At 40.5% G+C, this 25163-nt stretch overlaps 2 protein-coding genes across 4 annotated transcripts in view; one reads left to right on the forward strand and one right to left on the reverse strand.

Annotated features, from left to right (window-relative positions):
- LOC119503448 (solute carrier family 66 member 2) overlaps window positions 1-18395 on the forward strand; it is a 37240-nt gene extending 18845 nt beyond the window's left edge. For all 3 annotated transcript variants that reach the window (XM_037795252.1, XM_037795253.1, XM_037795254.1), the window contains one exon: window positions 14270-18395. In XM_037795252.1, the coding sequence (XP_037651180.1) occupies window positions 14270-14480 (211 nt within the window). In that variant the 3' untranslated portion in view covers window positions 14481-18395. The remainder of the gene's footprint in view (window positions 1-14269) is intronic.
- Window positions 18396-23701: 5306 nt separating this feature from the next.
- kcng2 (potassium voltage-gated channel, subfamily G, member 2) overlaps window positions 23702-25163 on the reverse strand; it is a 37537-nt gene continuing 36075 nt past the window's right edge. The window contains exon 3 of the mRNA XM_037795980.1: window positions 23702-24983. Coding sequence (XP_037651908.1) covers window positions 24153-24983 — 831 coding nt within the window. The 3' untranslated portion in view covers window positions 23702-24152. The remainder of the gene's footprint in view (window positions 24984-25163) is intronic.

The raw sequence follows: 25163 nt of genomic DNA on the forward strand, positions 1-25163 counted from the left end.
AAAAAATTCAACATTTCTTCTAGTTGCAGTGCATTCTGGTCTATTTTGGCTACTGTAGAGGCATAAATTGGTGTGTATGCCACTTCCATGATGGATTTTCTCCTGTCTGTAAATGACTTTTATTCTGAAGTCCTGACAACAAAAGCTATCGATGTTTTAGAAAGAGCCCAGCGAATTTCTGCATTTGAATAGTTACCCATGGCGATAAACTGCAACACCAAACACTACAATGGTTGCAGAAATACAAAACACATTGCCGAATCAATGCTTTTAGTCATGCACAGCATTTTAGTGTGGATTACCTCCTAAACACAGGCTTTGGCTCGGACAAAATTTCAATGTGCTCAAATTGCTAAATGCTTTCCTTAAACTTGGTTGGTTGATTTGGTGACACACCTGTGGTTTGCGTGGTAACAGCAAGTGCGGTTTAATATTACAACAAACAGCCACTTTGTCTGAAAAACAAAAGAAGAGCAACTGGTGTATCGGTTTACAGTGCAGCCCAAGCCCCCAGGAAGAGCGCGGGTCGTTGATCCCAACTTTCGTAGTGGTCAAACGGCGGTACTGCAACTTTCGTGTCCGTCACGTGATGCCATTGGGCCCAAGAATACTTTTTCCCATAGAGTTACATTGGGAAAGAGATGTCTGTAACTCAGCGAATATTTTTTTTTAAGGTAAATCAACTCCCCACTATGAACACTCTATTAGTCCTTATTTAAATCATAAGGTCCTAAAAGTTGCAAATCGCACTAGTAGCTGAATCAGAGTTATTTCCCTTCATCCGTTCATGTAAGTGAGACCGAGACCGAGGCTGGAGCGCAAGCCGTGACGACGGCGTGACCCCGTGACCGAGTCATGTGACGGAGCGGACGCTACTGCACATGTTCCATGTGTTGGAGATCCGGGTAATTTTCCAGGCGGAATTCGATCCATTTTGTCTTCATGCGCCACTGAGCGACTTTCATAGGGATGAACGGGGCCCCGCCTTCAAACACTGTATCCAGTTCTCTTAATACATCCATGGTGCAGCCCAACAAACTCGCATTGTTTCATTAAAGAGGTCAATAGTAATTATGGTAGTTTTCCACACAACAGCAGGACACCGTAAAGTTGATCGTTCTTGTTCTGTTACTCTCTTGCAAAAATAAAAAATGATCCACTGTCAAAAACTTCCCAAAATGTGGATGTCTTTTGGAAAATCTTGCATTTCCAGTGGCTTCTTCACAATAAAATCTGCCCTGTTTCACCAGTTGAATGTTTTTAATGTGAAGCAGGATGTTCAGTTTTCATTAGCAGTAAGAGAAAGAGAGTGAAAAGTAAAGAGTGAGGCGGACATCAGTTGAATGAAACCATGCTTGATTACATAGGAATGGCGTACATTAAAAAACTGTGCAGAGAGGTAATAACAGAATGTAAATACATTGAATTGGAGACCATAAGTAGTATAAAAAATTGGGGCATGTGCGAAGGAGCAAATTTATCGTTTTCTGACACTTCTATGCAGGGAGTTGTGGACTTTAAAATATTGCTGTCAAAGTTGTTTTTCACTTTGACGCTGCACTGATCTACTGTGTGCACAAATCCTTCTCCTCCAGTTTATCTCAAATGACTTTTTAGACATCACTATTTTTATAGACTTTATATATATTTATATATAGACTTTGCATATTCCGTATGTTCTCTTCGGCCCAGATGTCAGACAAACATCGGTCCACTACCATGTCGTTTACCTGTGTCCATCTCAACAAATGCCAGGACAGGCAGCCTGCGTTTTGGTTCACTTGGAAACGGTCCCAGACCACCTCTCACAAGCGGTCTCAGACTGGTTGAACCGCACCAGAGTTTGATTAAAACGGACTAAATGTGTGCTTGTGAAAGCGCCCTTACTCTACATAATTTCAAATACTTTATTTTCAAATGCAACAATGATTGAAATTCTGTGATGAACATATCCAGTGTTGTGATGCTCTGATAAAGGTACTGCAGTTTGTATTACCTAGTGCGATATAGATATTTTCATTTCATGTGCTATGCACGATTTTAAGGCACACAAATAAGGAATATAGCATTATGTGAGTTTTGCAAATTAAAACTTGCATTTACAGCAAACTTGCAAACTTGCCAAATTAATTCTAAAATTCTGCAATACCCAGGCAGTATGCATTTCTGCTTATTCCTTCTATTGTCTTCCCGTGCAACATGTTCTGCCAGCCATCAGCCGGTGCAGATAGAGCTGCCATAGGAGGCAGAGGACATTGTCATTTCCAGTTCTGTTTATTGTTTGTGTCCTCTCGTCCCTCTCTGCACAACCTGTTGAGTCTGGCAGGCTGTTGCTAGGTTACTTTACCTCAGCACTCCGTTCAAGGTTTCTGTGTAAGTGTGTGTGTATAAGTGTGTGCGCAGGCATTGGAAGCAAAATCTTATAAAGTGAGGATGTTTTTCTTTCAAAGTGCAATTTTTAAAAGCAAGAAAATTTCTTTTAAAAGATTGTAACAAGATCATTTTGCAGAGACAAAAACAAACAAGATAGGTGAAGTAAAGCAGAGCGCCCCTTCCAATAAGTGTGTGGAACAAAAAAAACAATAAGGCTGTGTTCAAAATTGCATTAACATACTTTATTCTACATATTCATATTCATGCATACTGCCTACTGAATTAACGATTAAGTATGCCATCACTAACAGACTTTTCACGCTGAAGTATACTCGAGCAATATGTCTTCTCTGCGTCACATGACTGATCGTATCGATCACGACATTAGTGGTCCGAGCTACTGTTGAACATTTATCATAAATGTAAATCAGCATTACCTCTTCCACTTATTTTTGTATTTTCCAGTTATAAAATAAAACAAATATTTGAATGTTAAATATGTTTTCTACAGTACATTATATATGTGAGCTTCCGTGTTTTTTCTTAACTGTACCTCAACGTCGCTCGCCATCATTCGTAATTATTTTATCCAACTGTAAATTATTTTAAACCGTCTGCCTCGTAGTGCGCCATTGGACAGTCTGAAGAGCTGCAATGCATTTTTGGGCAACTGCGTATGTCCAGTAAGCTCATGTCTCAGACTCAGAAATTCTTGCTAACCCAGTATACATCGGGCATTTCTCTTGTACACAAAATCCACATACTATGCAGTTGGAACGCACTACATTCTCAGTTTTACATCATACTTGTATGTATGAATAATAGGTTAGTATGCGATTCCAAACTGATCCCATGCAGCACGTCCGTGTGGAAAAACATCCTCCCACTTAACGACCCAGCCAGTATGCCTCCGCTCGACTGGAGAAACATTTGTATGGAGGTGACGGCTACTTCCAGTGCTCCCAGTAGGAAGCTTCACCACCTTATACACCCTCCCAAGCAGGCAGGGGATGGAGTCATCGCCGGGTAGAAGTTGCCAGTAGAATGAGTCATATTGGATGTCCTCAGTATGTATACACACAGAGCAGCACTGCACCATGACACACTGTCAGACAGGCAGTAGCAAAGCAGTTATTAATAATGAGATATGGATAGAGTTTGGGGTTTTGTGTGGGGGGGGAAGTCCTGCGTTGGAGGCGTTAGTCCCATGAGGACACATAGCTGAAGGTAGTTGGTATCTGTCTGATGGTAATTGACCCCCAGGTTCTCTGCCAGCCTCACTGATGTTGTTTGGCTCCAGTAACTGCTCTGTTACCATAATGGGCCCTTGGAGTTTTGCATTCATGCCACTCACACATTGTGTATATGATAATAGCGCTATTCCCCTCCGTGTCATTTTACTACTCCTCTTCAACTTATGCAGTTTACAATGACAACAGGGAAAGATTTACCACTCAAAATTCTTAATAAGTTTTAAAACAATGAGACGATTGTCCGTTAATTTTGATCGTCAGTTTTGTCGGCTGAAATGACAACTGTTGCTGGCACCACCTCACCAGACGATATGACGATGTAGAAGACAAGTAAATGCAAAAAACAATGACTACATTTACCTGCACACTAATATTCCACTAATATTCCAAATATGTAAACCGCATATTCCAAATGCTTCAAAGCTCTGACCATTGCCATGGTAGTCAACCTCCAAATCAGTATTTGAATGCTTCATTTTTTTTTTTTAAATGTATATATACGTATGTAATAATGTGTAAATCCCAAAATAGCCCATTAAATAAGGAATAATCCCACGTTATTCATTATTCACATACATTATTTTTCATAATGTCATATTCAACATTACTTTATTATTAGTTATTCTCAGACGGATATCACTATTTGTTGCGTCTAGAGGTGCATGTGTTTACAGTAGTGCAGCAGAGGCACTGTCCCAGCCAGGCACTGAAACTGGGGAGATGGAGACGGAGAGAAGAACAAAGGGCAAAAGTCAATTTTATTATCCCGCAAGGGGAAATTCATGTGGTCATACACGTCTCATAAAAAAAACATATAAAACCTCACACACTCCTAGGATCCTGCACTCCCATGCAAAGGTTATCTCGAGACGCTTTTTATATAGAGCATTTCCCCCATACTTCCAAAATATTTCTCACCAAAGCATCAAAACCCCAAAAAATGGTATTCGGGACAGCCCTAATATTCCGTTTGGATATTCTGATTTAAGCGTTATTCCGATATTTTCTGACTAAGACATGTGGGGTATATTGCTATTATTCAGGTTGTATGAGCATTCTTTGGACATACATGTATACAGGACATTTGGAACATGCGTCTCAATTGGGGTTGTTACGGCAGTTTGCTACACAGTTATTTCGTTATATCATAACCCCTGTGTGGATGCTTATAGACTTGAACAAGCAACATATGTTAGATTTATGCTTTATTGCTTGTATTTTAAATTTTCAATGTTTTATTTTACAGGGGAAAAGGAGTTGGGGATAGCAACTAACTGATCAGTTAGTTAGTTACTAACTTAACGGGACCAGCTCCCTTACTGTGTAAAATACTGCCCAGTGGATGTGACAGTCCTGAACGGGTCTTTTCCTGATATATTATAACCTTTAACCCTACAAAGTAATGTAGTTAGCTACTGTTAGATAACGTTAGCTAACTCATGGAAGCAATGCTTGATTGGCTAGTTAGCAGGAAAACCACACAATTTAATCCGTTTCATGCACTTTTGAAAAGGCTTTAAAGAAATCCAAGGAGAAATCCAAAGATTGACATGAGAATAGTGTGTGGATGAGAGGTGTAGAGGACGTTCCAGTGTGACACTTTATGCTTCACTCCAAAAGTGAAGCACTGCACAACAATAACATATTGTAGTAAAATAGAATATGATACCTTCGTAAAAGTGCTGAAGCAAATAACACCGTGTCAATACGACCGGTAGCCTTTTTCACACGGATAATATTTAAAGAGGAGGTTGTGAATGTACTCCTCCTCAGTCTCAGCTTGTGTGTGTGTTTATTCTCTTTGGCTCATAACCACGTTTGATTTTGTTTATTGTCTTTTCACTCCTTCCACCGGTTGCTAGTAACTCAGGTAACGAAATTCCACCCAAATTTGGACTGAAAAAAACGGCGCTGCCTTCCTTCTTTGTGCAGTAAAGCGAGCCGGCTCTTGCGTTTGGCGCGCCTACCTCGAGGGCCCTGCCCTTTTTGCAGTACGCTGGTTATCATGCTGCACTCTGATGCAGTTATCAAGCCCTAACAGCTCACATACACTCACTGGCAACACAGGCCTCTCATTTTACAGCTCATCCCAACCCTCGAGAAATGGAGAAAAGAGGCACAGCGGAGCCTTAAAAAAGGATAAGGGTCATAATTCTTTAAATTGAAAACGCAGACATTCAACAAAAAACACTAAGTGTCCCTAATGCTGGCTGTGATATCATGGCTCAATTTTAGATTTTTTTAAATTGTCTCTAATTGTTTGAACTAGTTGAAACTGGATTTGGAACCAAGTGATACTATCTCAGCCAAGTGCTACTCTAAATACTTGAAGACATATATTTCACGAGGGACATTAAGCCAGATGAAAGGTGTTTGTGTGTTCAGTGCGTGGGGGTTGACAGGGTTTGGAAGTTTTTGTATTAATAGTTTTCAGGCGGCAGCTATTATTAGATGGTCCCCAGCTTGGAGAGCCAGAGGTTCGTGCTGATACTGACCAGCCTGCCGTAAAACAAATAAGACACAACACTCACAGACAAACACTAAACAGGGAGATGGGACATCCAGACAGCCAACTGCAGCCTTATAAGGGCTTGTGGTCTTGAGCTGCATCCCAGTATGCTAGATAAGAGTGCCAGAGCCTTATTTAGACTGCAGGCTGCTGTCCACACACACACACACACACACATACAGACAGCCACGTGCTGGGATAGATCTGTATTGACTACTGATGCTGCTGGGCCGTCACCCCTGTGTCCGGGCGCATGCTGCCGCTGTTGTGTGCAGCAGGGCTTTACAACTGAGCAGCTCTGGCTCCCTGCAGCTGGAGAACCTTTAGATCATCTGTCCAACCCTTCCTTCCTTCCTTCCATCTGCTCATATCACCCAGATGGGATACATGAAAACAAATCAATTTGTTTCTGTTCCTTCAGGGTGAAAATCCCGGTGAAATGTGGCGATGGAAGTTTGATTTTGTCAGGGAAACGTCTCTGCATTTTGCACGCTATGTGTTCATCTCACAAAACTAATTGGACATTATTTACGATACCGATGATGTAGACGAATCCGGCGACCGCTTTATGTGCTCTAGCGGCGCTGCAATTACTGCAGTGGCAGGTCGAAGTGACTCTACTGTCTTCTAACAGTATTAGCTGGTGATTTTCAGCTGAATGCATCTGTGGTTGCTTGTGGGGACTCATGTGAATGGTTAATAAACACAGATGAGTATATATATAGCCATATCTAAAATTGATACAAGTAAAAATTGCAGGCTTTTATGAGGACACCGCCGCCGTCACTAAGAGCAACCACGACGCATTCAGCTGAGAGTAACCGGTTAACACGGTTAGCAGAAAACGTGGCTCCAGAGAGATCACCTTTTGAATTTTTACTGAGAGACGGGGGCTTCTTATCTGTGGAAAAAAATGCTTTCTAAAGTTCAGTTGAAGTTGATATGAGGCTTCAGCAGTCTGATTTAGACAAATCAAGTGAGTATCTTCCAGCATTTCTGTCTTTTTAGTGTAAAAAATTACCTTTTTGTGTTGCTATCGCTGTGCCGTGGCTCAGCAAACGAGCACCGTCTGTTGAATCACAGAGAGAAAGTTTTAGTATTAAAAACAGTGTAGGCTTTCATCTTGGGATACGCAGCTTTGTTCCTCTTATTCTACACTTTTTCCCTCTGAACTCCATATAAGTCCCCTGGTTATACCACCCAGTTTTAAAGTATTTTAGTAAGTGCATAATGATTCAGTGCTGGACTCTCCTTTACCTCCATCATGTGCTCACTGCTGTGGCTCAGTAGTTTGGAAGCCAACAGCTGGAGCCTAAGAGATACACTAAAATACATAAAAGCTGGAGAGAGGCGATAAGAAATGTAACAGCATATACTGCAGACTTCACTATGTTAAGTAAGATGACTGCATATATAATAAAGTATTAATACATCAAATATGTTTGGCTCCCTCAAATGTGGGTTTTGGTTCAAAATAGGCTTTAGCTCTTTATTCAAAACATCTGAGTTATTAAAAGAAAATAATTGGAATATATTTTTTTATAACTATGTTTTCATTAGTGTATAATCATCTGAAAATAAGAATTGTTGCTGTTTTCGTTACCTTAGAATGAGCCGTTTACATCTACATACAGAGCGTGTCCTCTCCACGTAGCTGGCCACCATATTTCTACAGTAGCCCAGAACGGACAAACCAAACCCTTGCTCTAGAGAGAGACTTTCACGTTTTTGTGTTGTAGTGCTCCTACATGCTCGGCACGCGGGAGAAGTTTCAGTTGGTTGCAATCTGCAACCTCACCGCCAGTTGGCGCCACATCCCACACACTGCACCTTTAAATATTTACACCCAGTAACTACCAGTTGACCTATTTACCTATGTATGACTTATTTAGAGTGAGGAGTTCACACATGATAAAATGCTGTTTTAAAATGACTAAAATAACACATAAAATAGCTCAAATTATACAAAATATTAAGCCAAAAACATTAGACCAAATGACCAAATAATGTTAGCTAGGTTAGCATAATGTATGGGATATCTCCCACTCATTCTGAACTGTATGAATGCTAACTCTAAAAAAAAAAACAACATATTTCTCCTGTATACACTCATAAACAAAATGAAGCAATGCGCACATTTACAATGGATTGGCAAGTTAAGTTTAATATCTGTGTTCCCTAAAACTGTTTTTTTCCCCCTATACAAATCAACACATTAACAAACAATGATAAGGTGAAGACATGAAATATAAATTCATAATTTTATTTAAGTTAATTTATAAGTTTGAAAAAAAAGAGTTAAATGAAAAAGAAAATAAGTTAATAAAGACAAAGAAAAATACTTTGAGATATTGTTAACAATTGCACGTTGTTTATTTACATTATTTACATATTATATTTACAAAAAAAGTAAGAAGTAAGAACTTTACAAGTAAGAACTTTAGCCAACTTCAGCACTTGTACTGTAGAAAATGTGTTGCCCACTACAGCTCTACTTCTCCCTTGTCATTATTACCCTCTCCAAGTCATTTTCTTTCCCCCTGAAACTGTTCCAAAATACTTCTTTGCCAGTGCTAAAAATAAAAACCTTCTGTGCTTCAACCTTCAATGTATCTTTATTCATTCAAAGCAATATAAACAAAGTCAGCGTTGCTATACAGTACAGTGCATCTGCAGCCTGCCGTAGAAATTGCCTGACCCAGTGCAGCTCTACTTTTCTCCCGCCATCATACCAGCCCAGAGCTCAGCACGCTTTTTTTCTCTTCCTCCCTCTATGTATGTCTCGGAGAAGGTGATAAATAGGTAGCCAGACATGTTCGCACCCTGTTCCCCCGGCCCTCCCCGCGTTACCTCTTATTAGGGAACTGGCGGAGGAATTGATCAAACACGAATCCGTCCTCTTTCATCATTACCTGCAGATACACATCGTCACAACTCAGACAGCAGCCACTGAGGACCAGGGAGGAGGAGAGGGAGGAAGGAGAGGGGGAGGAAGGAGTGTGGAGGGAGGGTCTCTTTCCACAGAGCTAACAAGCTCCTTACAGAGAAAGAAGAGTGCGAGGACGGTAGGCAGGGGGGAGGCGAATGCAAACAGGTATAGAGAGGCGAAGGAGGTGGTGGGAAGATGAATGGACAGGGAGAAAGAGAGAAGTGCTGTAGAGAGTGGGCTTGTGAAAAAAAAAGAAAAAGTATGCGAAAATTGAAGCTGGAAGGGACATTCAGAGATGCTGCAGGGAAAAAACAGCCGGTAACAAGTAAGAAAAAGAGTGAGGAAAACAAGCAAGGTTTGCACAAATTGGCCAAACAAATGAAAAGGCCTAAGGTGACGCAGGAGGCATGAATAATGCAAGAGGAGATTTGGCTGCAAAGCTTCGCCCCGACGATGCTGACAGACAGACAGACAGTTGGGGTTACACTCCGCTCTGCTGGGGGTGAGAGACACTAGATTACCTCTCATCCATCCTTTACATCTGTTAAGAGGCTTACAGCAAAGCAGGGAATCTGCTAACACAAAAGACTCATCCTGTTTTCTTTATCGTCATACCACCATGTTTCACCTGCCGCAGGAACCAAAGCTTTGTTCCGGGACTTGTTTATGTTCTATCAGAGGATCCACAGGGGGTCGGGGACACGTGGACAAATTCAGTTATGAATTTACAGACGATACTTGACCCCACCATGGATTAATGGTTATGGCCCTTTTAATGAGATTAGTCCGTGATTGATCTTTGTTACATCAGTGCGATATTAAATTGAATAGCTGTCATGATGCGGTGAAATGTGTCATGAACATCAGCCTCCGGTCAATTGTTGATCACACAGCTGTTGAGAAAAAAAGGGCATTGAACTAGATGGATCTTTCCATTACTTTTTCATTCATCTGTAAATGCTTGTGCTTAAAGGGTTAGTTCACTCAAATTTCAAAGCAAACAATTACACCCATGTGTGATATTGAACATCTCAATTCAAAAGCATGAGCATTAATCTCTCCACTCTTCTGGGAAGGCTTTCCATAAGATATTGGAACCAGGCTGCAGGGATTTGTTCCCATTCAGAGGTTGGACAATTTTCAACCTCACAATTTGCGTCCAATGCAAATGTTCAGTGCCAGTGTAGGAAGCAGTGCGGCCTATATGTAGCCAGGTCTGAAGTAAGGGTGTGGAGGTTGGGGCTGGTAGATGAGCGTGTAGCATGTTTGATTTCCAGAAAACCGGATCCCATCACAGACAATGCAATTAATATTGATAATTTACCCACAATCTTTCTCTAACCAGTTTTAGTTGCCCAACTCTAACCATACCATAACCATAGTTTATTTGCCATAACCATGATTTCCCTAACCTTAACAATACTGTAGTTGGCATACACTCATCTTTTAGAAAGCAAGAATTTTTAAAATGTTAACATTGGTTGTAAAAATGGTTGATTCAGCTGCGAGAGTATTAGCGAGTATGGGCACTGATGTTGGATGATAAGGTCTGGCTCACAGTCGGCGTTCCAGTTTATAACAAAGGTGTCGGATGGGGTTGAGGTCAGGACTCTGTGAAGGCCAGTCAAGTTCTTCCTTACCTAACTGGGAAAACCATTTCTTTATAGACCTGACTTTGGGGTCAGTGTTATGTATAATGTTATGTGTTATATTAATTGTTGCAAACTAACTCTGTTACTACGTTCCCATACAAATAAACTTCATTCTCAATTACATTTCCATGGAAAAGTATTTTTCTTTTCGGTTTACGGTCACAGTTTTAAACACGTGGTTAATGTTGTAAATTGAAACAAAACAAAACAAATAACGCAACAAAATTAATTGGTTTGGTTTAGTAAAAAAACATGACTAGTTTCACACGGGACATGAACAGCGGTCTCCTGGGTGAAAGTCCTGTGTTTGTTTGACCCATTCATCAACCGGACCTCCTCCCTATACGTGGACTTCCGCAAACTATAATTACAAACATATTTGTGATGCGTCAAACACAAACGTAATCTACGACAAATTACGTTTCCCTCAAAACGTAATTTAGGAGACCAGGCTGCCCATGTTAAAACAAGAAATGGTCTTGCCATCCTGTTGCCACAAAATTGGAAGCAAACTATAATTGTGTGCTTCCCCAAACCATATAAAACAGTCCCAGACCAAAAATATAAGGACAGGGTTGTCTGATTACTTTTGGCCATATACTTTTTATTTTATCGTGAGATATCCATCTCTGGGATTTCTACCGACACCCCAGTACAATAGAGATTCATTTCATTTCATTTTAGGATCTCACAGTATTGGAACATTACATGAAACATTTCAACAACAGCACAGTTTTATAGGTATTATTTGGTAGAAGGTAGTTCCAAAGAAATGGATTTTCCATCCCAGAGTAATGGGAACACTGATTCTATAAAGAGACGTCGTTGATTATTTGCTACCTCTACACTGTACATTGGATTATCTTGATACCATTGGGGATAAACCAACCCCTTTAAATGTAAGTAAAACTTGGTTCAGTGACAAAAAATAAAACTCAGCTACAAAGCTTATTCAAATAAGTGCTGACCAACCAAACTGACACGCTTGAGTGAAAGCATTTCAAATGTTTCAGCATGTGTTGGTATTATTGTAGGCAGGTTGCTTAAGGAAGCACATCTGAAGAGTCCAGTGTGTGTGTGTGTGTGTGTGTATTTGTGCACACGGGTGCATTGTAGACACAGTGCTGGCTCAGTCTTTTCGTTGCCAGCATTGCCTACACGTATCCCTGCCTCAAGCATAAAAAATGTATGAAAAAAAAGCTCTGCAGAAGTGGAGAGGTGTGTTGATGCTGTTATAAACTGTTGTTTAAAACACCCATAACCAGTAATGGAGCCTTTAAGGACTTTTAGATGGGATGTATTCCCTCAGTGCAGTTGTATACTGTCTTTGTCTATTTTTTGGAGAGTATAGAAAGTTGTGTGTTTGGACCCTGGGGCTTGGTTCTTTTTTGTATGTTTCTTCTACCCTCGTTAGACTTCCTTTTTTCAGTCTCATTAGTTGAGTTCACAGTGCTTCCCAGAGTCAGCGAGAGGACAAAGCTTACGCTCAAAGGAACTCTCTGCCTCCTCAAATCACATGGACTCTTTTATTTTACTGTAACTCATCCCCTGGATTGTCCCACGAGTACCCTACGAACTGCCAGATGAGCGTGTACTGGAAACGTTCTTATGAGTTTTATGGTTAGAAACGTGCCACAGGACGTAGAGTTGATGAGAAGCCTGCGCCCTGAGAAGATTCATTATTTCAATTTCCCATGGTTGTTATTGTGGCAAATTTGCTATTCCCTTCTGGACTGAACCAATATTGCATTTCTCTGTCCCCTATTTTCCTGCTGTCATTAACATGTGAGCTTTGTAACCAGATTGAATTTAGACAGAGCAAAGGTAGATCAAAACCAGGTGGAAATGTATTGGAATATATGGAGTCACATAAATAAATTCTGTAAATATATAAATGATCCAATAATTAGTGAAATAACTACAATTATTAGAAACTCTATTATGAAAAGAAAAAAATCGTATTGTTCTTATTGTCATAATTTTATTGTTGGAGTTCATTTTTATTCAATTATAGACATGTTTACTTAAAAATATATTAAAAATATAAATATATCACTGGTGCCGTTTAAAACCAGGTTTTGGTACCAATCCCTACGAGGTGTGGGCTGGGTCCAAATTGACTTGCCGTACGGTCTGGATTTGGCCCTTGGTCCGAACTTTGAGAAGCCCTGAACTAGAGGCTAATTAAACACAGTACACACAGTAACTAAACCAATGGTTTTATTTAGCCCAACAATACTTACATAGGCTATCTTCCCTAGCCAGCTCACCAGCAGAGTTGGAGTGTTCTATGCAGTGTTTTGATTCTAAAAATGCTCCTCAGAGAAAAGACACACAGCTCTGTGTAGAAAAAAAAGACAGTCTTTCTCTGACTCCCTTTAAACCTGGCATTGAAACGTGTCTCGTATCCAGATTGCATCTAGATATGATTTAACCTGATTACATTTACAACTGGTATTAATACGTGTCTCCAGTGTCCACATTGAGATCCAATTGAGATCTGATCGCTCTGTCTGAAAGGGCTGAGAGGAAGATTGCATGAAGCATGGGCTTGCAGCTTTGCAGCTCGCACTGCCGGAGAGGCATTTTAAAGGTCCCATATTATAAAAAAGTGAGCTTGTCATGTTTTTTTATTATAAAGCAGGCTTAAGTCCTATATAAATACTGTGAAAGTATCGAAAAACTCAATCCACAGGGAAATACACACAGCCCGTATTCAGAAACTCTGCATTTGAAACAAGCTGTCAGGATTTCTGCCCATTTGTGATGTCACGAATATACAATATTTAGACCCTTTACACAGATTTAAAGGTAAACATTCTAAATGTGTCCAAGTTTATTCCTGGTTGCTGTGTATGTGAATGTCATCAGCTGACAGGAAGTACACATGGACCAAATCTGTTGCCTAGCAACGCAATTCTGTTGCAATTCTGTCAAAATGCGCTAAAACGGAGCGTTTCAGACAGAGGGTAAATACAGGTATATTCAGGCAGACAGTATGAGGAAAATAAAGTTTTTTTTTAACATTACAGCATGAAAACATGTTCTGGTAGAAACACAAAATACAAGTATGAATCTGAAAATGAGCACAATATGGGACCTTTAATGCCAGGTGTAAATGGGGTCTTTGTAGTTGCTCTAGCCCACAGGAGCTAGCTAACACTACCTTTTCACTTTGATGCTGAGTAATAACTCAAGCTCACAACCTACCCTAGCTAGTTGGCTATCTATGTATATGTGCATCCTTGTTAAGATAAATTAAAGAGGAGATTAGTAAATGTGTTTTCATTCTTTCACTCTTATTTGCAGCAGCAGCCTCTGGTTGGTTTCACAATGACTTTGACATTGTTGTTGCTGTTGTTAACAGGTGGCTGAATTTGGAAGCAGTTGTTGAACGTTGCTATCTTAACGTCTTTTCTTCCCTCACGGCTGAGTTGTAAAGCTCTGGATCGGCCGTTACATGATTGAACATCACAGCTGTTGTTAATAAGTTTTAATAAGATTACACCCCTCTCTTTATTCATCATCTCTCCTCTTACTCTTCTCCTCCCAGCATCAAGATGGTGCTGATGTGGACCAGCGGCGACACCTTTAAAACGGGCTACTTCCTGCTCACCCAGGCTCCTGTGCAGTTCTGGACATGTGGCCTGCTGCAGGTCTTCGTGGACTTCACCATCCTGTTCCAGGTCTACTACTACAGCCGCTACCCACAGAAACCAGTGTCCCACACTGTCTCCCACACCACCAGTGCCAAAGCCCTCTGAAAGCCCCTGCGAGCTCTCTGAGGACATGTCAAGACCGGTGAGGAAGCACTTTCAGAGGCGCTGCGGACATGTGTAAACACGCATGAGTACCAAAGCACCTTGAGACGATGCAGGCTGCTCACCCTCACCCTCACGTATACATAAAGACACATGCACACCAATAAATAAGGCATGAACTTACACAGACGCTCGATGGTGTCGGTGTCTGCAGCGATATCTGAAGGACACTTGTTACAAACAGACATTTTTTGTTTTATTTATCCTACTGACTTCTTCTCAGTGCGGCAGTATGCTCGCGTCTCGGAATGCAGACTATACCCTCGATTCAATCTGTGCATGTGGAGAATATTATGCACATACATGAATATATATATACAGTAAATAACTGCATATGTATGCACTGAGGTCTGTGCTCAAGGAAAACGTGGACCCGCTTTTCGTCGTCCACATTAGCTGATGATTGTTGCATGGACCCTCTGCCTTAAAACACACACGTTCAAACAAGGCTCGCCGCATTACCAGCAAAAATGTATGAATCAATCAAAAAAAAAAATCTTAATATATAACATCACTGAATGTACAAGATTGCATTTCTTATTTTGCTATATTTTTTTTTTCCAACACGGTGGAGAAATGCTAGTCAGTCTACCACTTGTTGGACAGATGGTTGCCGTGTGCTATGACACACAGGCTCAATCTTATCTGGGATAACGGAGGAATCAAATTGTAAGAAACTAGAGGCAATCAGACTTTACCAAAAGAAGAAAACTGCTAAAGGCTTAAAGATGCAATGCATCGGCTTTTAAAAAAAACAGATGATCATAAACATTAGTGGCCTTGATGGTAATGGGATGATGAGAAAATCGAGCTTTGTAAAAGACATAAGGGCGTTTTTTTGTCTTTAGTGTTACTGGAAGCAAAGAGGTGTTGGAAAAATCCTAACCAGTGTTCAGGCTGGAGGCTGTCGAAAGGCCAATGCCAAGATTTTTGTACTGAAGCTGTTGCTGATATTTTATATATAATTTTGATCATTTTCATTCCACAAATTCCCAAAAAAAAGAGTTGAGGTGCATTTAGACTGAACACAAAGCAAATTTAAAGGGGAAATCCACCCAAATTAAGAACTCCAATATGTTGTTTCCATGGCCAGGGAAAGTTCAATGAATATTTGTGAACATGAGCTTCTCTCTCTCAAAGCCAGAAACCAGCAAAGTAAGTCTCAAACTTGTGATGTCATAGGGTATAAAGTCTGGAGCTGATCCACAGACGATGAATGAGGGACTGATTTTGTGGACAGAATGTTTTTTTACCCAAATGAGCTTGTGAGTTGTGAAACAGAAAATGTTCCCAAATACTCAGATCATTCCTCTGGGTGCTCTCAGTGTCATCTATAACACTCTCACTATTCATTGTCTATGAAGCAGCTCCACACTTTATACCCTATGACTTTGAGTTTTCTCACTCTAGTTTTTAGAGAGAGTTGCTCATATTTACTAATATTTTTTTGGACTGCCTTGGACCATAGGAATAACATGTATGAATTTTAAAAATGGGCATAGTTCTCCTTTAAGACAAAGCACAATTGCATGCAAAGTCATTAACACAAGTGGGCGAGAATGTGTTATTGGCAGGGCGAAGGGAAGCAAGGATGAGTCATCCTGGGTTGAAAATGTGTAAATTTGAGCAAAATCTGGCTTATCCTGTGGGTTTATGAATCCACTTCTGGGAAAAGAGAGAAAGACTGGAGTAAATAACAGAAAGGACTGGAGTTCCAGCCCGTTCTCATACCCAGGGCGTCAAATACCGATGCTTTGTCACGGCCGTCGGCGTGTGATACCGCCACACATGGTACCCTTTAGCACCAGTATGAGACACACCGGGCTTTCCATTAACTACAATGTAAACCCATCCGCGGCAACAGTAAACACTCACATAAAGAGCGCTGGGAGTGACTGTGACATAGTTTAATGAGCAAAAAGACACACTAAAGCTGGGCGTACACTGTGTGATTTTAGCCCGTTTCTGGCCCGAATTTTGTCTGCCGTGCAGTGTAATGGGGGGGGGGGTGAGGACCGATGAACTCATACCGACCGGCCGTCGGACAGTCGGATGAATTTCTGACGTCTGAAATTTTGGTCGGTCGTCCACAGGCTCTCGCACAAAAAGAAGCAGAGCCACGAGCCGATTTCCCGAACATCAGTGCCTTTTTTCTACTTTTTTTTTACAGTAATCAGAGCGTAGCTATCAAGATAACAACGTACCAGCTATAGATATAGTAAAACATAGCTAGCTTACCTCCAATTCTCTCTGCCATACACGTCTTATAGCCACCTGCGAGTCCATAAACGCCAGCACCTCTTTTTTTTTTTCTGACGTTGATCAAGATGATCAAGGCAGCATGTTTCTGTCTTGTTAGCATTGTGATCCGTACAGACCTCTGCTAGTAAACAAACCTTACCTGCTTTGGAGCTTTCAAACGTCCAACCATGTAGTTCTTTTCTAAACCTAACTAGTGGTTTCGATGCCGAAAATAAAATGACGCCAAGGGGCGTGACAAAGCAGCGGTATGTGACGAGTTGGGATGAGGACGTGTTGGGAGTTCTTACTGAGTTCTGAGATTAGAAGTTGCATTCTGAATAACATGGCGTAGATACGGCATTTTTTTTTGCAATTGTGGCCATCACTCCTATCTGTAAGAATAACATTATACAAACTAAATTAATTTCTGAGATCTGGGAACGCAGCGACATCGCTACAAAGATCAGACAATCTCAGAAATGATTTTTGGTGAGTAGAGTGGTTATTATTGCCAATAGAAATTCCAGCCAATTTATCCTTTTTAGAGAAATTCATTTTTTACAAACTGATCCTCCTGAATACATTCAGCAAGATCCCATCTTCACTTCCCATCATGTTGGCTGCGGGTAACACTGACTGGCTGGTTTATTAGTTATATTGCAAATCCAATAAGATCCCCTGATATCCCTACTCATGACTCCACATCACTGTTGTGGTGCCGCTTTGGGCAGGTTGTACTCATCACCATTTTGTCGCAAGAAATTAATTTCCTGTCGAGAAGGAGAAGCAGCCACATAACACACACACACACAGAAGATTTTGTGTGTTATTGTTGTTGCTTCGTAATCTTTCTCTGAGGAGGGGAGAAATGCCAAACCAGGAGGTGTCAGGACTGTCAGCCCTTCACTGAACTGTGTACCAGAGCAGACCTGATTCTGTCCTCCTCTTGTAAGCCTCAAGAAATAGAAACTTCCCCTTTATTCCAAGGGGACGTGGCAGGAGTTTTCTATAAATAGTTCTTTCCTCGCCCTTAAATATACAAAAAATATATATGCGGTGGCTCCTTTGTTACTTAGTTGTGCACTTTTTGTGTTCACACCTGCTTAGTCACCCTATTTGTTATCTTTTTATTTTTTATAAATCTTTAAATGCCAGTGTAAGATAATGTATGCCTGGTGATTATTCAGACAGAGGTGAGGGTGACTGTGTTGTATGGAGAATGTGTGAGGTTCTTGTTGTGCTCAACAGGATCAAAATGCCCTCAGTGTTTATTTACTGTTTCAATCCATGTTTCTGATTTTACTTCTTTTTTTACTTTGTGTTTTGTACCATTTGGTTCATTCATGTTATCATGTGAAGGTATTTTCCCCATAGAACCTGCCATGTTGTGCATTGTCTTATCTGTGAAACCCACACCTAGTTTGTTAATGTACCAAAAATATACTTACCCGTATGTTTTATGCCATTTTTACTATGTTACATTGTTGTTTCATTTTTTTCTTTTGTACTGCCAATCTCAATAACTAGTGTCAACATCCATCAACACTTGATTAAACACCAAGTATAGTTGAGGATCTAACGTGGCACTGTCACCCAATAAAGAGGACACAGAGAGAATCGTGAGTCATGTTTTGTTTGTGTCGGTTGTGCAGACATCCACTGTTGCCCTCCATCAGCGATGCAGCTCTGGCAGACATCAATTGTCAAAGGAAGAATAAGCCGACCAGCCGTGGTCCGTCTTTGGGCATATGCCATCTAAATAATAAGCACATCAATTGCAATGTGCGTGGCTTTCACATCAAGCTCTCCACTGGTACAGGCAGGAAGCAGTGCACAGATAACAGAAAAGCAGCCGAGAAGGGGTAGAAAAGTTTTTCACTGTGCCATTAACTAAGACCATATGTCTCATAGATTAGGCTTGAATAACATTTGTGTATTTACATTTTTTTCATGCAAGTTGTTAAACTATTAATTTGCTAAACAAAAATGAAGGAGAAAAAAAACTGCACCAAACACAATAATGTCTTATCTTCAATACATATGTAGAGAAAACGCTTCCAGAACTAAACGGTCAACCATTATGGGCGCTCGCTGATAGAAATGTGTTTAAACTTTATCTCTAATTTATACTCGAGGTCTTAAACACAACCCCTTAAAAATAAGATTCTGAATTGTGCTGAGTGCCTCAGGAATTTGAGTGGGTGTTGCAAGAGCTTCCCTGCGTGATAAATACTGTAAAATGCTGGTACTGATTTGCAAATCCTCCAGTGCCTTGTGCTGTGCACGTATTTAACGGTGTCACGTCAAACGGCTTCCCATGTGCATCGCTGCATCAAAGAAGTGTTGGTGAATATTCTTATTGATGCATTTCTCTAAGATCAAATTTACGTGCAAGAACTTTATATATTAAAATGAGTGACTGCAGTGCAACCTGGAGTGAGCTGCTCGATTGGAGCATTTGTTTGAGCTTGTACTCTTAAAGCTGCACTAATTCATATTTTTATATGAACAATGGATTAAATGTGTGATTTTGGAAAGTGTCACTAAAGTTAGATGAACGCTTGCTTTACTGTTTGTGTTTTCAAATAGTATGTTTCACTTTAACATTACAAGTTAAAAGACTTCAATGAGGACTGACACCAATGTGTTTGGCAAATGTAACACTATCTCAGATAATGAGTTTGGCTGTCTTTGTGGAGTGTAAACTTTTTCCCTTTATTGGATTAAAGAGCAGAACAGAGCCGCTGACATCACCCTAAACTCTGATATACCGTATTATTACACGGCTTTGTTGAATACTCCATTCTGATTGGTCAACCACAGCGTTCTACAGTCTGTTATTTCTCATAGCAGACCGTTGCTATGTATAACAGACCGTTGCTAGGGGCGCAGTTCTGATGTCGGACTCTGGCGGACCATTTTTTTGTTAAATTATTGATTTCTTAAGTAAGTAGCCGAATAATAAGCGGGATAATGTACAGCTAGTGGGTTGTTGTTGTGAAATAAAACCGCCCTGTAGAGTTTTATTTCACAACAATGACCAGCTCGCTGTACATTATCCCTTACGTAGCATCCAAGACTGTTTCCTACACAGTGGGAAAATACTACACATATGTTAGCTGTAACCGGGGTTGTGAAAATATAGTAGTATGAAATTCTCCCTAACGTCATAAAAACATCATTAAAAATGTCTTTGTATAATATGTCATATAAAATAACATTTAAAAAAGTCCTAGTTGAGTATATCATATAAAATGTCATAAAAAGTCATAATATTGTATGTCGAAAAATTTCTTTTTTTCATGAAAATCTTCGACATACTATACTGACTTTTTTCTCAGGAAAACATTTGACATACTACACTTTGACTTTTTTTCATGACATTTTTCGTGAACTTTTTAGACAAACCTATGACCTTTTTTTCATGACATATTTTGAAAAGTGTCATGAAAAAAAGTTATTCCATAGTATCTCGAAAATTTAATGAAAAAGATTCATGGTATTGTTCGTCATAAAAATGTTGTTAAAACAGTTATAGTGTGTCATTAAAATATCATTAAAAAGTCATAGCATATTATGTCATAAAAAAAGTCATAGTATTGTAGGTCATTAAAATGTCAGTAAAAAAGGTTATAGTATAGTATGTCATATAAAATGTAATTTAAAAAGTCAGTATATTACGTCATTAATAAAATCATAGAATAGTATGTCATATACAATGAAATTAAATGGTCATAGTATAGTATGTCATAGAAATGACATTATAAAAGTCATAGTATCCTATGTCATTAAAATGTCATTACATCACCTTGGAACCAGAACTAATATCTCCTGTGATACAACCATCAAAATACTCTCTCACTAACTTGTGATTCACATGTGCCTTTGAAAACATCCTCTGAAGTGCTGTAGTCTATAATGATCTGCTGAAGATCACAGCAATAAGGAGATTTTTTTTCCTTTAGCAGCGTGATGTTTAGCTCGACCTTGCAGTGCTAAAATGTGAACAGGAGAACCTATTCAACAGGCTCCTTTTGTTGAACACTTCATGAAGCGCTGTCAGTATTTATCAAATTTGCAGTGCATTGTGCCAACACCATTCCTGGAAACAGAATTCATTTATTATTAATAACGGATGTGGAAAAAAAACATGAACCAAGCCGCAGATAAACCAATTTAGGATGTTCAAAGTGCAGAAGTAGAACATGCACTCTTTTGCAAATTTGAAAGCATCTTCGTGTATAATAAATTAAATCAAAGCATCTCCACATGGGACTGTGTTCATTATAATCTTTATTACATTTTTCAAAAGAGGCTGATCCTCAGGCAATGGATTCATGACGCAAAGCACAGATCCATTTCAGTTGGCTTTCTATTCAAATGATGTCTCATTGCACCATGTGCTCATCAAAACAATATTTTTATTACTTAAAAACTAAATATTGTAGATGTAATAGTTTTAAGTGTTCTGTGTAATATTTCAATGCATTTTAATGATTCAGTTAATCCAGTGACTGCGATTCAGAGTCGGCAGATTAAACATGCCCTTACAATGAATTTGCACTCTCGAGCACTTTGCTGCTTTGATGGGTTCATACTTGACAATAATTTGGGGAATTGTTTTTTTAATGTGTCACTTCAAAGTGCAAGGCACTCAAGTCAAAGAAAATTAAGTGCTGTATTTGCAATTATATGAAGAAATCATGCAAGACTGCAAATATTAGTATTAAATGATTAATTAATTGACATGTTTTTAGACTTTGGGGAGTGTTGTTTTCACTAAAGTGGTGGATGTATAATATCTGCAACAGTCAATCAGCCTCTTGGAAGAGAATCAAACCATAATTAAACCTCTCTGTAAGTGTGCTTCTCTAACTGGTTTCATTTATATTAAAGAATTCATTTCAATGTTTAGTCCACTGCTTCACTTTACCCCAATATGTGACAAGAGGACTGGCACCAACATCCATCTCTCCACCAGATACAGTAGCTCTAAGCCAGGACTGCCCAAAGTTGGCCTGCCATAAGGTTTGATTTGGCATAAAAAAGAAAGAAAATTCATTTAAAAAAAAAAAAAAAACACAACATAAAATCGCTGTTTATGCCGTTATATTTTTGTGAAGTAAAAAAGATCTTTGAATATGTTAATTATTAATATTAATTATGTTTCATTTGTTTCTTTGTGCAGGAAGTTGGTTTGGCACAAGTGAGGTCAGAAAAAACAGTGGCCCACAGACAAAAGGCATTAATATAAGGGAACTTGGGATCTCAGTACCATTTTGCATCTTAACAATGCAATAAAATACAATGCAATAGTATTTGCTTTTGGTCCGTGGTCCAGCACATTCCAGTTTTAGTATCAAGGATACTACGTTATCACTGATAATATCTATCTCTTACTATAATGACACATAAAAACCTACCCGAATTGTGAGAGGATTGGGCAAAAAGACGGGAAAAAAAACGGCAATAAGATGCAGTTATAATGTTACATTATAAGCAGCCAGCGAAAGGTTGAGGTGGATGGGTCCAACAACACACGGCTTTCATCCAGGAGACCGCTGCTCGTGTCCTGTGCAGTAAAGTGGCAGTAGGCAGTACATTTCTGGCATCCTTGGGCAAAACTTCAATAATAACCTTTCAGCATATTGTAATTCAAGTGTTCTGAGAGATAACTAGACTTCTGCACCTCCTCATGGCTCTGTTTTCAGTGTTTTAAAAAATCTAGCCCGTGACGGGAGACTTTGACCAATCACAGGTCATTTTATCGAGAGAGCGTTCCTATTGGCTGTGCTCCGGTCATGTGACCGGAACTTGGCGTTCCTTTACCAGATTTCACAATGGCGGCGGCATCACAAACTTTCTCATTTTACTGCTAAACCGTGCACTACAAGATGATTCTGAAAACATTTGAGGAGGGAAATAGGCATTAACATAACATAATATTGATTCATATTTGATCAGCGCTGCCTAGTTTGACCGTTTGATTGGAGTTCACGAGGGATTGACAGCCGGCTCTCATAGACGGCAGCTGGACAGCAGACCTCAGATCAGCTCTTACTGCTTGTTTTCCTCCGGTCGGTGAAATCTTGCAGATGCCGTTAGGAGCACTGGAGGACACCAGATGACACCGGAGGACACAGGAGGACACAGAGGCACATGATTTTTTCAGGTTATCTGTTTCATGTACTACTGTCACGATATAGCGACCGTTTTATAGAAATAACTTTTTTGAATCATATTTGCTCCAATCTCGCCTACTTCAGCTTTAAGTCTCACTTTTAGGTTACAATCAGCTGTTTGTTCGTTTCCCGTATTCACAACGTTAAGTCACATTTTCGCTGCACAAACGTAGTAGTTTTAAGCCCAAACGTGTTTTTTTCCTAAACCTAACTAAGTGGTTTTGGTGACGAAACCTAAGCAAGTGTTTTTTGTTAAATTCACACTGTTGAGCACGTTTTTACTGCAACCGAAAAGCGTCAGTATGTGATAGGTTGGTATGAGAACATGTTGGATATATTTATCAGCCAACATCCCCATTTTTAACAAGGCAACAACTAAAACTAACTTTGCTGAAACGTTTGATACTTTGATAAAAGTTAATGAGCGTACTTCCAAAACTAACTAACTACAAGCACCAGCATGGGCACCAGACAGAGTGAGACCAATCCTCTTGTCATTTGCCAATGAACAAAACTTCCCAACCGACTGCATACATGTAGCCCTTTGACAGATAAATGAGTTGTTGTGTTATCATGCTGGAGATTAATTAGCTCTGTTTCATCGCAAATGAATGTACTGACCTCATGATGTGTGTGTGTGTGTGAACCTTATAAAGCAGAGCCCTAGGTATTTGGTAAGGTCAAATACAATACAGAGTAGATGGAGATGATATTGCACATCAATAATAAATAAATTATGTCTGACATCTCAGCAAAGACCTTTATTTCAGACAATCCTCTCAAATGCAGCTACATGAGGAACATTAATTATTAGTCTGAGGTCTGAATAACAACGTGTGATGTTTTGGTGTTAGATTTCCCTTTTGCTCAGACTTATCTCAAGTCTGAATCGCAGTCAGTGTCAGTAATGTCTCTGTCACTTTTTTAAATCTCATTTGACCGGCTGTTTAATCTTTTCAAGTCAAATTTGTGGGGAAAAAAAAGACGTCTGAAGTTCCTCTGTAAAACTTAAGAAACTCAGATACACTCTGGTGCACAAGGCGCTTTCACACGATCAAAGCAGAGGCCTCAATCTCCAGGGAAGAAAATCTCCTCCCTGCTCACAATCCTGCAGCTTGTCAACTTGGCAGTCCCAGCACCGGGCGTCACGGCCTCCCGGGGCTGCAGCTCGAACGCAGACCCGACAAAGCCGCTAAGTTTTCATGGACGCCGCTCTAATCTCAGCAGCCCTGTGAGCCGCCATAGACTTCCTCCGCTGCATGGACGAGGCCGCGGCCTCTGTGATGCCGTGGTAGCTGTCCGTCTCCTGAGAGTCTTCGCTGTTCTGGGACTTGGTGCTGTCCTGCGAGTCGGGCTTCTGCCTCAGCGCCCGGATCTGTTCCTCCTTCAGCTCCAAGTAGGAGCGAGAGAAGGTGTGAAAGATGGACGTGACGGGGAAGGCCATGAGGAGGATGCCGCTCAGGATGCTGCTGAGCGCCACCACCTGGCCCGGGATGCTTCTGGGCACCATGTCTCCGTAGCCGACTGTCGTCATGGAGATGACGGCCCACCAGTAGCTACCGGGGATGCTGGTGAACTCTTGCTTGGCGCCCAACTCGCTCTCGGCTAGGAACACCAGCGGGGAGAAAAGAGCCATGGCCACGCAAAGGAACAGCAGCAACAGGCCGAACTCACGCGTGCACCTCCTCACCGTCAGACCGAGCGTCTGCAAGCCTAAGGAATGGCGGGCCAACCTCATCACGTAAAAGATCCGTAGAGCTCGCAGGACTCTGAGAACTAACCCCACCTTCTCCAGGTAGTTGTTCCCCGTGCCCGCGGATTTCCCTCCGACTGACAGAGAGTCCACAATGAGGGTGATGTAGTAGGGGAGGATGGCCACCACGTCGATGAGGTTCAGAGGCGTTCGCAGGAACATACACTTGCTCTGCGTCTGAATGAAGCGCAGCGTGAACTCCAGGGAGAACCAGGCAACGCACACCGTCTCCAGCACAAAGATGTTATAGCACCTCTGGGAGCACTCACCCTGCAGAGGAAAGAGAAAAAAAAGCACATAAAGACAGACATTAAGGGTTGTGTTACATTACGCAACAGCCTTTCAGTGTGTGATGTGAGCTATGAACTCCAAAAAGTGCTTCGGAAAAGGTTGCATGAAGTCAGTGATTAAGAATCTATTTCAAAGCCTGCTGTTTGATTCGTGGTTTCG

Source organism: Sebastes umbrosus, chromosome 15 (genome assembly GCF_015220745.1).
Source record: "Sebastes umbrosus isolate fSebUmb1 chromosome 15, fSebUmb1.pri, whole genome shotgun sequence".
NCBI lineage: Eukaryota > Metazoa > Chordata > Actinopteri > Perciformes > Sebastidae > Sebastes > Sebastes umbrosus.